General features: G+C 37.4%; 1 protein-coding gene across 2 annotated transcripts in view; it reads right to left on the reverse strand.

Annotated features, from left to right (window-relative positions):
* LOC111140757 (nuclear receptor binding SET domain protein 1) overlaps positions 1 to 14,307 on the reverse strand; it is a 150,570-nt gene that overhangs the window by 12,702 nt on the left and 123,561 nt on the right. For both annotated transcript variants that reach the window (XM_022492951.1, XM_022492952.1), the window contains 6 exons: positions 12,354 to 12,510; positions 10,267 to 10,472; positions 7,820 to 7,932; positions 2,793 to 3,062; positions 1,292 to 1,408; positions 107 to 248 (listed from right to left, as the gene is read on the reverse strand). In XM_022492951.1, the coding sequence (XP_022348659.1) occupies positions 107 to 248; positions 1,292 to 1,408; positions 2,793 to 3,062; positions 7,820 to 7,932; positions 10,267 to 10,472; positions 12,354 to 12,510 (1,005 nt within the window). The remainder of the gene's footprint in view (positions 1 to 106; positions 249 to 1,291; positions 1,409 to 2,792; positions 3,063 to 7,819; positions 7,933 to 10,266; positions 10,473 to 12,353; positions 12,511 to 14,307) is intronic.

Below are 14,307 nucleotides of genomic sequence, written 5' to 3' on the forward strand. Positions count from 1 at the left end.
CACCACCAAAAATATTCCTTATTTCAGATTACAGGACATACGGGATTTTTCATTGATAAAACCTGAAATTCCTTTCTTAGCTCCAGAATCCTTAACTGATTCTTACCTGCTTTAATGTCACTCAGGGCAAAAAGACCAACACGGGTATCTCCATTCACAGACCATTTCTGTGTTTCACAGTTGGGCTGGCAGCAATGATTCATGAAGCGAGCATAGTTTCCTTTGGGACCAGCATCAATGATCCGGTCCTAGAATTCCAAGAGATGATGCTCATTAGATGTTTCCTGTATGTTCTAACAAGCTAGAGCTCCTTTTGTGAAGTTTGACAGTCCCAGGAGTGGTTCTCAAAGTGCAGTCACTAATCTAGCACTAGCACCACATCTATTACTTGTTGGAAATACAAATTCTTGGGCTGCACTTCAGATATACTAAAGCAGAAACTCTGAGGTGGGGCCCAGCAATCTGTGTTATAACAAGCCCACTAGATAATTCTGATATATGCTGAAGTTTGAGGACCAATGCCCTAGAAGTAGCAGATTGCCCTATCCTCTCAATTAGGTGGTCCTGAACCCTGGTGGCACATTAGAAATCAGCCAAGGTGTTTTTAACACTGACGCTCACACCCCATCCCAAATGAAGATGTGAACACCTAGAGGTGACAATCTCTTAAAGGGTTCAACTTAATAACTGTTCACAAAGTTCCACACCAGGAAAGAATTCAGTTACAACAGCCAACAGAAGGGTCCAGGAACTGCTAATAGACTTTAACATTCAGGTATAAGGAAAAAAGTCTGATACACAGAAAATAAATACATTAGTCTACTGGAATTAGGAATGAGTCCCATATATAATTCTAGGCACTAATGAAATGAAAGTCCTCAGCAAATTCCTGTGATTGAAAAGATGACTTGAGTTCAGAAGTTGAGTTCTACAATTTATTATGACCTCCTCAATGCACTAAATATTAGCAAATCAGTTTCTCAATCTGTAAAATAAAAGGGTGGAAGAATGATTATTTACTTGGCTGGCTTCAGGTTTTAATCTTATAGGAAAAATGCTAAAAGACCTAATACCCAACTTGTATTGGACAGTTCAAAAAGAATGCCAATAGCAGCTCTGTTGACTCTGGCAAGGGATGTATAGCCAGAAATGAGCAAATTTATCTACTCCAGAAACTTGACAAAGCAAACTCTATGAAGATGCTGTTTTGGCAGTGAACTACATGCCTACAAACACTATGGCTGGGACAATGTCAATTTCCCAGGCTTGTAACGATGGAAAGAACACTTACTTTGTCCAGAGTAAGCATATAGAAATTAGTGATGTCGTGTTCTTGGGCATAACGAATTCGAGCTCTGCACTCTTCTTCATCTATTAGCTCACCCACATACTCATTCACAAATTCACCCTAGAACAAGAAACAGTTCTTAATGGCAAAAAACTCAACTTGTGTTCCCAGATATACCTTATCTTTTAAAAAATTAATGAAAACAAATCTCCAAAGCAGTTCACGTACATATACCTAGTCAATTTAACAAAGGTTTATTCAAGAAACATAAATATGATGCTTCAACTATTTGACAATGAAAAATACCTCCCCACTCCTATCACTGTCACCAGGACAAAGACTGGGATACACTGGACATTAGAGATCAACTAACATAGAAGTAGGTAAACTACTCTATGAAGTAGGGCTCCATTAAAATGGTGATATACATAGTCGATCCCTTTAAATGCCCCCAAACCTGAAAATCAGTTTCCATAAACTATGTTCCTTTTCCTTTGACTATGCCCTGCCTGCCGCCCTTCCACATTTTACACTACTGTCCTCCTGATTCACTGAGCTACAGTCATACTGGCTTTCCCTCAGGCTGTCTGCTTTGCCAGCAGTGCTTTAACACTCACCTATCTTGAGCCAAAAACTTCTTATCCTTCAATTCTCAGCTTAAAACATTCTCTGAGTCAAAGCTAGTTTCAGGCCCTTTACCATTTACTGTATGCCTCTAGAACCCTTTGTGCTTCCACATTGGGTGACTACCTGATCAATGTCTCTCCCCCTTAGAATGTAAACTTTATGAAAGCATGGACTATGCCTCTCTTATTTATCACTGCATTTGTACCACAATGCCTGGCACACAGTAGATATATAACAGCTACTGAGCAAATAACAGAACAGCCAATATTCACATCATTTTCTAGACACAAACTTCAGTAAAATTCTTCAGAAAGCATAACTAGAGTAAGATTTATTTTATTAAAAGGTCAAAAAAGACTTATTCTACAAAAAGACTATATAATATTCTCTATTAGAAACTTGCAGGTCTTTCTAAGTTTGAAGTTGAAGATGTTACTGCACTTTTATTAGAGAAGGCCTAATCCTCTTCTTCATTTTCCATGAACAAAAACTGATTTTCCCTTAGTAAAAACAGATTTTATTTCACTATGTGATTAACACCTCTATATCACATACTCATTATCCCCTACCTCTTAACTACAAGTTCCAGGATTGTCACAAAAGAGCAAATAAAACCATGGTATCTCTACGAATTCACTTTTTCATCCTCATACGGCATGAACGTGATCACTACCAAGGACTTTAGAGGTAAAGGAGACTATCCTCAAGCATCTAAACTCTAGAAAGACACAGCAGGACCCAAGAATAATGTCACTCCTTACACTATGTTTTCTTTCCTCTAATGATCATTTTCTCATATTCATCAAGAATAATTATCCATATTAAGCAATTGTAAAGAAGAAAAAAAAATCTGGAAATTATGAAAAATTTTCTTCACCTTTTTAATATCTGTTTTTGTCCGGAGACCCCAGCCCCTCTGTAATGTGCGGAAAATTTCAACCTCTGGATACTGGCGCTTAGTGAAGCACTGGTTTTGGCAGCGTCCTCCAGCAGGACACACTGTGGGGTGGCACTCATAAAGCAGCATGCGATTGATGCACTCAGAGTCTATCCCACAGGGGTTATCATCAGTAGCTTTACAGTTGCAACGGGGAATTTCAGACAAGTCTGCAGTGAAGATCTGTACCCTGCCAATAGGACGGTTCACCTGCAGAAGAAACACATACTACAGAACATCAGACTAGTCAACACAAGACAACTCAGGACCTATAAAAGTTAGACTTCTTTTCTTTGAAGTTGCATGCAACATTTTACATGACTTGGAACTTAGGATATTATTCACAATAGCTAAATGTGGTACAAGTAATGGAATATTATTCAGCTTAAAAAGAAAGGAAATTCTCACATGTTACAACATGGACAGACCTGGAGGACATTATGTTATGTGAAATAAATCAGTGACAAAAAGACAAATACCGTATGTATATAAGGTACTTAGAGTAGTGAAAATCGTAGAGGAAAAAGTAGAATGGTAGTTGCCAAGCAATGAGAGGAGGGGAGAATGGAGAGTTAATGCTTAACGGGTACAGAGTTTCAGTTTTACCAGATGCAAAGAGGCCTAGAGATGGATGATGGTAACGAATGCAAACATTATGAATGCATTTAATATCTTTAATATGCACTTAATATCTGAACTTTATATGTTTAAAAATGATTTACCTATTTTATCTATATTTCACTACAATAAAAAAATTGAGGAAAAAAGATTAAGTCTGACATAAAAACTTACTTAATAAACAAATTATGGATCCCACAAAAATTTTTTAAAAATCACTTTATGAATATCGTAATTTCAAAGTTGGTAGGCCAAGTGAAGTATAAACTGGGTTTCTGCTATTACCACATGGTGGCGCCATGTTAGCTGCTACACTAAAAAAAATTTTTTAACTGGCAAATGGTTGACATGAAAATGTCTTTGGGTAACTGGGATTCCTCCCGTATGTGAAGAAATATTTTTAATATTTACTACCATAGTTTGAAATCTTTTTAATAGACTACAGCAACGTCACTCGTATTTATTCAGTACTGGTGCTAGTACTAAAAAACTACAGTGAAAATCTGGTGATAAAACATAGAGGTCAAACAGCCTCTGTAACACTGAAGGTGTTAGCATTTTCCAAATGCTAGCAACAATGCTGAAGAAAAAAAAAAAAACATTCCACAACACAAATGCTGATTTGGGCACTATGAGAATGAGTCTCCCCTACCTGGTATTGTCGGCAACAGTCAAACCGTGCATCATCAAAAACCCATCCCATACATAAAAATTGGCTTTTCAGGAATTTTGTGATTTTGACAAATCACTTCACTTGCAAGATTAGTGTGAGAATAAGAAATACATGTAAAAAGAAAAAGAAATACATGTAAAAAGACTACAGAGTCTACCAACCTCTTAAAACATGGCAGATAGTATAATTTTTTTCTTTTAATATCCATTTTATTATTTGTCACATAAAATATTCTAGAATATCACATCCATTCAGTCTAAAATCACTATGACTGGGGCGCCTGGGTGGCTCAGTGTTTAATAAAGCCTCTGCCTTAGGCTCAGGTCATAATCTCAGGATCCTGGGATCAAGCCCCGCATCAGGCTCTCTGCTCAGCAAGGAGCTTCCTCTCTCTCTGCCTGCCTCTCTGCCTACTTGTGATCTCTCTCTCTGTCAAATAAATAAGTAAAATCTTAAAAAATAATAGTAATAAAATATGACTGGGGCACCTGGGTGGCTCAACTAAGCATCCAGCTCTTGATCTCAGGGCCATGAGTTCAAGCCTCGCATTGGGCTCAAAAATATAAAATAAAATACAAAACAAAAAATGAAGGGGTGCCTGGGTGGCTCAGTGGGTTAAAGCTTCTGCCTTTGGCTCAGGTCATGATCCCAGAGTCCTGGGATCGAGCCCTGCATCGGGCTCTCTGCTTGTCAGGGAGCCTGCTTCCTCCTCTCTCTCTCTCTCTGCCTATTTGTCATCTCTGTCAATAAATAAATAAAATCTTTTAAAAACAAAAACAAAATGAAATCACCATGATTAACAAGTTTTTTCCATCCTCTAAATTCCCAAAAGGTTTCATTTCTAACATTTTAGTTTTTGCCTCTTAACAATATTATAAAATCTCCAATCTGTCTGCAGAAGTATATTGTTCTCAAACCTGTTCTTGATAACACCTTACAAGGATGTAACTCTGCCAGATCCTCTTCCCAGATACTTCAAAATACAGGCAAAGACTGTAGACTCTTGAGGGTGTCTGGGTGGCTCAGATAGTTAAGGGTCTGCATTTGGTTCAGGTCATAATCCCAGAGTCCTGGAATTGAACCCTGTCGGGCTCCCAGCTCAGCAGGGAGCCTGCTTCTGCTGCTTTCCCTATTTGTGCTGTCTCACTCTCCCTGCCCTAATAAATAAATAAAATCTTAAAAAAAAAAAAAAAAACCCACACACAAAACCTGTAAACTTTCTGTTAATGGAGGAATACTCCTACCACATGCAAATGGAAGTCACAATCCTGAGGAAAGCAAACTCTAAGGGGACAGAAGGTAAGGACTAACTCAATCACCTCAGACTGCAGGTCCTACACACAGGGCATTAGAACACAGATACTTGTTTCAAGGTATCTTTACCTGACCTCCCTCCCATGAAAGTTTCATTCTACTCCTTTTCTTTCTATAAAAAATATATTTCTATCATTTTTTCTTAACATCTGATCTAACCTGTTATTAATCCCAAATAAGTTTCTTGCCTAACATATAAACAAACAAACAAAACACATAGTTAAGAATATAGATACATAAGTACAGTTAAATGCTCACTCTAGATCAGGGATTAACAAACTTTTCCTAGAAAAGGCCAGACAGTAAATAGTGTGGGTTCTGCAGGCTACAGATTTCTGGTGTGTGTAGTTCAATTCTGTCACTGTAGCATAAAAGAAGCAAAATAAGTAAGATGGATGAATGTCAAAACTTCATTTATGGACACTAATATTTGAATTTCATGTAATCTTCACGTCCCTGGAAATATTCTTCTCATTTTTATTTTTACCCCAACCACAGTAAGCCAGATTTGGTCCACAGACTATAGTCTGCTAACCCTTGTTCTAAAAGTTTTTCCTGGAAACGTTATTTGTTTGTTTTTAAAAAGGTGGGGAAGGGGTATGGAGAGGAAAGAAGTTGGCTTCTAAATTCTGTGATTTAGATCAATTCCAGGAAGCTGTTCTCTCAAGAGCTTCCTATGCTTGACATGCTACTCTGAAATACCTCCCTTGCTGTTATCTGACACCTATTACTGTGAGAACCAGATTCTTTTCCTTTTTGAGGCCTAACTACACTTAGAACTCCGTGCACTATGTTATATCTCCATGCACAATTAACTCCATTTAACTCTCAGTATACCACCATCATTTAGACCCAATTTTAAGTTTTGAGTATATTTTCTTCAGCAGTTTTATCTATAAGGATGATTATTTTATGAATTTTATTCTTTCTTAGAGGTCTTATGAAGATCAAAAAGAAAATTCACTTAAAAAAAAAGAAAGAAAGAAAGAAGGAAAGGAAAAAAACCTCCCTCACTCTATCCTGCAACTACCAAAAACATCCACTAAACCCTTTTAAAAAATCTAAGCTACATTATGGAATTTTAGTGTTCTTAATTACCTGTATCTCATAACATTTTATTATTTCATCGTTATTCATAGTTACTAATTAGTGTTTTCCACCATTACCAAAAAATACTAAACTAACAAGAAAACAGAAAAATAATGGTATCACAAAAGCTTATGCATGCAACAGTGAAACAGTGACACTTTAGTTTCTCTATTGCATTGCCCAAAGTATTAAATAACCTTTCTAGAAAGTATGAAAGATTAGAGATAACATCTTTATAGTATGCTTTTAGTAGGGTTGCTTTATTGAGGAAATAAAAATCTAGGACACCTGCTTAAATTTGAATTTCGGATTTTTTTTTTTTTTTTTAAGTTTTTTTAGTTTAAGTATGTCCCATGGAATACTTGGGATACACTTGATCACATTAGACTCTAAAGATGGTGGTGAAATTGATCTCTATGTGAAACCTCAGACTCTAAGACTTCAGAAACCCAAATATTAATGGGTACACTAACAATGAATTTCTACTGACAAAAAAGAAATATGGTATTCTTATTCAGGAATGACATCACCACAAATACTCTACAATAAGAACCTGGGCAGTCTCACATTGTTAACAGAGCTAATAGTATTCTTTCATGTTTTCTGATGTTTGAACACTACAACTAACTTAATAAAACTCAGGTTTTTAAAAGAGTGGTTTTAGTAAATATTTACTAAAATGTCTGATAAATTTGTTCATTATTCCTGCATTTTTACTTCTGTAAATTATTCATAAAAATGATTTAAAACATTAAAAAATACAAAGGGTCCACTGGACCCAGATGATAAATGGTGATCACTCCTATTAGGCACATCAGGGGTTAGGTACACCTAACATGAATTCTCCTGACCTTGGGAAACCTAATCATACTGGTTACCTAAAATATCTTTAGTATCAGACATTACCAAGAAGACTTACCATGTGTATTAGTCATACTATCTCAGGGCTATTTATAATTTTTTATCATGCTTCTTGAATCCCCTTCAAACTGTAAGATGTTGCTTGTGCAGAGACTCTAATCCAGTCCCTTCTATAAGAAGACTTTCCAAGGCAACAGAAAAAGTTATCAACACACAACTGACTTTATATAAACCGTAGACAATGTGTGAGGAATGGTGCTCTGGAACTTTTTCTTATCTTCTTTCAAGTTCACACCTCTACCTAGAGCAACTGTGCTTGTGCTTCCAATCCTCTTCATGAACAGAGCAGGAAGACAGCACTCTATAACAGGGTCTCTCCTGGAGAACAGAGTCTCCTGCAGTCTTTTCTCACCTTTATATGTTTGTAAGGCGGCGGTTTCTTGTCATTCTTTCGGTCTTCCTGGAGCTGTCTTAGCTCTTTCTGGGCCTTTAACTCCTCAAACCTTGCTGCAGCTTCCTGAAGAGCTAAGAAAACACACAGCACAAGTCACTTAATCTTGGGTGGAGTAGTTTATTTTGTCTTTTTTCCCCCTTTAAAGTTGGGGGAAAAATCCATGCTTTAGACAATAAAGTCGGCCAGCACCGGACCACCTGGGTGGCTCAGTCAGTTAAATGTCTGCCTCCAGCTCAGGTCATGATCTCAGGGTCCTGGGATCAAGCCCCGCACTGGGCTCTTTGCTCAGCAGGGAGCCTGCTTCTCCCTCAACACCCTTCCCCGACTTGTGCTCACTCGCTCTCTAATTTAAAAAAAAAAAAAAAAAAAAAAATTCAGGCAGCATTATATGGAAAACTAAGAAGTACATATGACTGCTATTTTCAAGTTAATTTATAGTCCCCAGGGTATTCAGATATAGTATTAAGACAAAACACAATCTACTACTACACGGCACAATAAAGACTACCACCGTCAGAAGAAAATTTAAAACAAAAACAAATCTAGCTAAACGATTTGAAAAAGCCCACAAATAACATTTCCTAATGACAATGAGACTGTATCTGCTCAGCTAAGTCACTGTAGTTCATTAAGCTTAATTCTTTCCTCAGTTCTGAACCTCCTGCCTCTAGAAACATTCTGTCTTCTAGGTGCCAAGTAACATGCTGCACTCCTCTGGAAGAAATTAAGAGTTGAAGTTTCCCTCTCCTTCTTGCCTAATTCTCTAAAGAGCACCTGTTCTATTCCTCTCCTAAGATTCATTCTGTAAATATCAACTATTAGCTGTAATGATACACAGATCTTCATAGCTGATTTATATTCAAGTCCTGTACTTTCATATGCTTAAAAGACTGTAATATCTTAGAAGTCCAACAAAATCTTAAGATTCTCATTCTTTCCCAGTTATAACAAATTTTTCATTCATTCTTTTCAAAAATTAATTCCTTGTAACCTAGATTAAAAACTCTCAAAAGAACTCTAATTCTTCCCTCCTTTCCTCTCTGTAGCTTTCCCCATATTCCGTCAATTCTTTAAAGAAAACAACTCCTTTGGTCCATATCCCCTTTTGTCCATTTCCCTGCTAAACATCTAAAAGAGCTTTTGTTGCCTGGAATCCTCTAAATTTTTTGTTCGTTGTTTTTGTTTTTTAAATTATCACTCCTTTCTTCATTCTATTATTCAGAATGTCCTGACTAGTCTGTCTACTTAATGTCTATTCAAGTACCCATCATCCTCTCCACCCCAGGGACACTTCACTATGACAAGCTTTTCTCTGCCTGGAACTACCAAAACAGTCACCTCACAGACATCCCTGGCCACAGCCTCTCATCTTCTACAGTTCCCAAACTCAAAGATTTCTAAAAACTCTGCTCTGACCATGTAACTTACCTACCACCTTTTCTGGCTAACAGCCCTGTGTTCCCCCAACCCCATCTTAAGCTATAACACATAGCTAGAGGTCATTCACTCAACATGTTAGATTTAATATATGTTTTCCCATGTGCTGTTTTCTTGTTAACATTTTCATTTGTTTATTTCTTCACTTTCAGTGTGAGTGAAGAGTTAGGATTCTGGAGCCTGATTGCTAGAATTTGAAACTTTCCTCTTCACTTACTGGCCCTGGCACCTTGGGCAAGTATTTAAATTTTATGTGCCTCAGCTTCCTCATCTGTAAGGTAAGGATAAAGACATCTAACTTAAACTGTTGTCACAAGGACTTAAAGCAGAAAACTAAACAGGGCCTGGCAAACAACAAATGATAACGATTATTAAGGTTCACTCTTCAAAGTCTCAAGGGAAAAAACCTACCCATGACTGCCTAACTCTGATCTCCAGCACAGTTATGCTTCCTCTTGGTCTATTCCCATAGCATAGCATGCACAGTTCTGCCACAACACGCTATGAGTAACATTTTGACTGCTTTCATCTGTATCCAATTCCCCCATAAAAACGTTATGTATTCCTTGAAGGCAGAGGCACCCAGCCAGCCTAGGGTTGAGGCATAGAAAGAGCAGAATCCCAGAGCTTCAGCAGGGAGCCTGCTTCTCCCTTTGCCTGCCACTCCCCCTGCTTGTGCTCTCTCTCTCTCTCTTTGACAAATAAAAAAATAAACTCTTTAAAACAAAACAAAAAGATGTTGAGAAACCAACTAGTGAGACAAAAACCTCCCTAAAGGAAATTCCTGCTATATAAAGGCAAGGCTAAAAAGTAATTATGCAGATCAACTTTCCTGTAAAATCTTGTAGCTGCCCCAGAGAAAAGAACACAGCTGCTAATGGAACATATGTGAATTCTAACACACAACAGAATAGATACGTGGGCAACAGAGGTCTGTGTTGGCCTGCGAAACAAAAGAATAAAGTTACCTTTTTTATATGTCCCATCCACTCCTTTGCCCATCTTATCCTTGCTGCTCACATCCCCCTCCATATAGGGAAAGACTCGGGCCTGATGTGTCCACAGATAGTCATTAGACCCAAAGAAGAGCACAGGGAACTCGCCCACATCATGTCTCATCTTATCGATATTGGAAGGTACAGCGCGAGGATGGCAGATCTCAGCTGGCCACCACCTGGGAAAGGTGAAAATAAGGAAGGAAATCTTTAGAAGGCTCTAAGACACTAGGAAAATGACCTATTTCTTAGGACATGAATAAGGAATGGTCCAACCTAGTGCATTTTTACAATCTAACTAGAGAACAATGAGTAATATGTGCTGAAAACCTGAATGGCCACCCTCACAGATGTGCTCACATAGACACTTTTAAGACCCAGTTACTTTAAGGAAATTATAAAGGAAATAATAATTTAACAGTAAATAATAATTATCTCATATAAGATAGAAACAAAGCTTTGACTATAATGTTCACTTAAGTATTATCTATAAGAATGAAAACCTGGAAACAATCTAAATGCTCAACATTTAGTGAATGATAAAGTTACTACAGAATATGATACAATGAAATACAATTTGGCCTTTTTTTTTTTAATTGGACAGACAGAGCGAGCGAGCGAGAGAGAGAGAGAGAGAGAGAGAGATATCACAAGTAGGCAGAGCAGCAGGCAGAGAGAGAGGGGGAAGCAGGCTCCCCTCTGAGCAGGGAGCCCGATGCAGGGCTTGATCCCAGGACCCTGAGATCATGATCTGAGTGGAAGGTAGAGGCTCAACCCACTGAGCCACCTAGGTGCCCCTCAATTTGGCCTTTAAAAAGTAAAAGTTTCATTAATTGTGAAGGGTATAGAAAAATGACATACCCCCCACCAAAGACACCAAGAAATGCCTCTGAAAATAAAATAAAAAGCATACAAATTTATGCTTTACATCCACTTTAGAAAGACAACTTGGCATTTGCTAGTTAAGCTGGAAACCCCTATTCCTAGAAAAACTATGCATGTACACTAAGGAAGATTGACAAAATGCTCATAGTCCAAAGAGGAGAATGGATAAAGGAACTGCACTATATTTTAAAACTATAGCAAAAAGAAATGTAGAACAGCAAAGTATGAACTAGAGTACTGCACTACTACAAATCTCAGGAGCATAATAGTAAATGAGAAAAACAAGCTGCAGGAAAATACAGCAAGAATTTCTTTACGAAAAGGTCTACAACATGCAGAACAAAACATTATACATGTGGTAAACCATTATAGCAAGGCAAAGGAATAAAAAAACACAAAATGCAGTATAGTGGTTACCTCTAGGGGTGGGGAGAGACTGGATTCAGTAAAGAGTCATGGAGGGAGCCTCAAAAGTACCAGCAATATGGTATTTCTTTAAATGGGAGGTACCATACACAGATGTTCCTTTCTAATCTTTTTAAATCATGCATGTTATGATATTCTTTTATATATTCTATGTTCAATAAAAATAATTTTAAAAAGGAAAAGATAAAAACTGAGTATAAATATAAGGCCAATTATTTTGAGGGTACATGCACTGGTGTCTCCAAATAAATATGCCAAACTGTTAGCAATGTATCTTCCTTGTTTATTATGGGTTTATTTTCATTAATGAATTTTCTACAGAGAATATGTATTATTCCCATATTTACAAAACATAAAAATGAGGTCTTTTTCTTATAATGGAAAATTAATGGGCAGAGAGGTTGACCTTGCTTAATCAGAAAAATTATTTAAAAAAGAAAGAAAGAGGGGCGCCTGGGTGGCTCAGTGGGTTAAAGCCTCTGCCTTCAGCTCAGGTCATGATCCCAGGGTCCAGGGATCGGGCCCCGCATCGGGCTCTCTGCTTAGCAGAGAGTCTGCTTCCTCCTATCTCTCTCTGCCTGCTTCTCTGCCTACTTGTGATCTCTGTCAAATAAATAAATAAAATATTTAAAAAAAAAAAAAAAAAAAAGAAAGGAAAGAAAAAGAGTTAAGCACTGTATCTGGATCCAAAGAAACAGAAGACGGGATGGTAAAAGAAATCAGTGCCAGTCTCCTTCATGCTCACTCACCTGTATCGTCCAACTTTTACCCAGACAATTTCCCTGTAATGTGGCTTTTTGCCTGCCTTACAATCATTGCAATACCAGTTTCCTTCAGGGATATCAATGTTCAGGCACTCCCGATGAAAAGCAGCAGGGCAAGAATCACAGCACAAAAGGCTGCCTCCTGTGGGAATCAAAAAAAACGTGGCACTCAGAATCACAAGGTAGCACACAATGACCCAGCTGAAACGGCTTTTGCTCCTAACCAATTATTTATCGCCCAGCGAAGGGCTTAGTAATTTAATTAGTTATTCAGAAAGACTTTTCTTCATGAGCACTTCGCTCCTCTCCAATATTCCTGTGAATCACAACCTTGAGGGTTTGTTATATTCACAGCAAATAAACATGAGATCCCACTGGCAAAATTAGGTTAGGGCAGTGGTCAGAAGTCAACTTCCCAAAGTCAAATATGTGCATAATACACATTTCTTTCTCTTCACTAAAAGACAATACACTAAATTTTCCACAACATAAGTAAATAATCAAATCTATCTGAAGACTAAACAAATGAATAAACGGCACAGTAATGTTTGACATTGAAGTCATCCCTGTATGGTCACCTCCTTCCCCCTTTTAAAATTACTAACTCTTTAATCTTTTTTATGTTTTGCACTCTGATACCTATGGGCTCTTTTCAGATTATCATTTATGAACGCTCTAACCTAAAACATATATTAAAAGGACACTGTTACATTAAGGTATAATTATCAAAATGTTAGAACAAGAGATTATAGCTACATGTTTCTTTGTAATACAAAAGTAAGATCTAGCAATAACAATGATTGCAAGATACTTTAAGATATCTAAACTGAAATATCTGTGATTTTCAATGGTGACAAAAATTACAAGTACTAATGCGGTTTGTTGCCTAAACTTCAGTTAAAGTTCTCCCCCTCCATGGAGGTTTTCAGACACCAGGGTAATTAAATACATTGCAATGACAATGAATTTTCACTTGAAGATTTTTCAGAGTGACTCAATTTATATATCTGAAGCTGAAACCCATGGTTGCAGACTATAAAAAATTTCGTATCAAGATGATTCATATTTAAGGAATATAATAAATACCCTATTATCTTATGCCAGAAATGAGCATGTTGCAAAGTCTTAGCAAAGTGTATGTCTACATCCATCTGGGTTTTACTATGCCCATTTTGCCTCATAATATCTTATAAAAAATTTAACGTTTTGTGACCCCATCCTAACCATGCTAACTTTTTTCCTTTTCTTAATCATCTGAAGCAGGCTCTTAAAATAAGCTTTGGGGTGTTTATTTTCTTGGGGCCAGGACTGTGTGCCTACGACCCAACTCCTTTTCAGTTACAGAAGCTTTTCTCTTATCTCTGCTGTATATTGTAGCTTGATTCAGTGATATTTGGAAAAAAGACTTTTGCTACAACTTTGAAGAACTTGTTTACTCAATACATATAACCTGTACTCTCTGCTCTGAAACTCGTATTTAGCTATTCCCGGGCATTTTGTAGGACGAGTTGAACAATCTTAGCATGGGACGTAAGAATGATGCAGAGTCCATAATTATCTGACCCAGTAATATACCTTCTAGAACATCTCTTATTTATGCTTAGTTATTGCAGCTGAGTCACAATCTAATTAACAGTATAGTCTGCAAACTACATGGACTTGGTAGAAAAATCTTCCTTTTGCTAAGTTGGCTTTCATTATACACTAGAAATATTTCATGTACAAAAAGGCCTTTGCACTAGGCCTTAAAAGGAGGTTAGACAGCATGAAAAGAAATCTGCACATAAGAATACCCATTGAAGAAAGGCAAAGGACAGAGCTGAGGGGAAATAGTGGCAAACAGTTTTGCAGGGAAGGACACATGATATGAGCTGAGAGAGAATATGAGAAAAGAAATCAACAGGATTTATCTGCATAGATGGATGGGAGGTAGGCAGAA

Source organism: Enhydra lutris, unplaced genomic scaffold (assembly GCF_002288905.1).
Source record: "Enhydra lutris kenyoni isolate GAN:26980312 unplaced genomic scaffold, ASM228890v2 scaffoldscaffold5, whole genome shotgun sequence".
Lineage (NCBI taxonomy): Eukaryota > Metazoa > Chordata > Mammalia > Carnivora > Mustelidae > Enhydra > Enhydra lutris.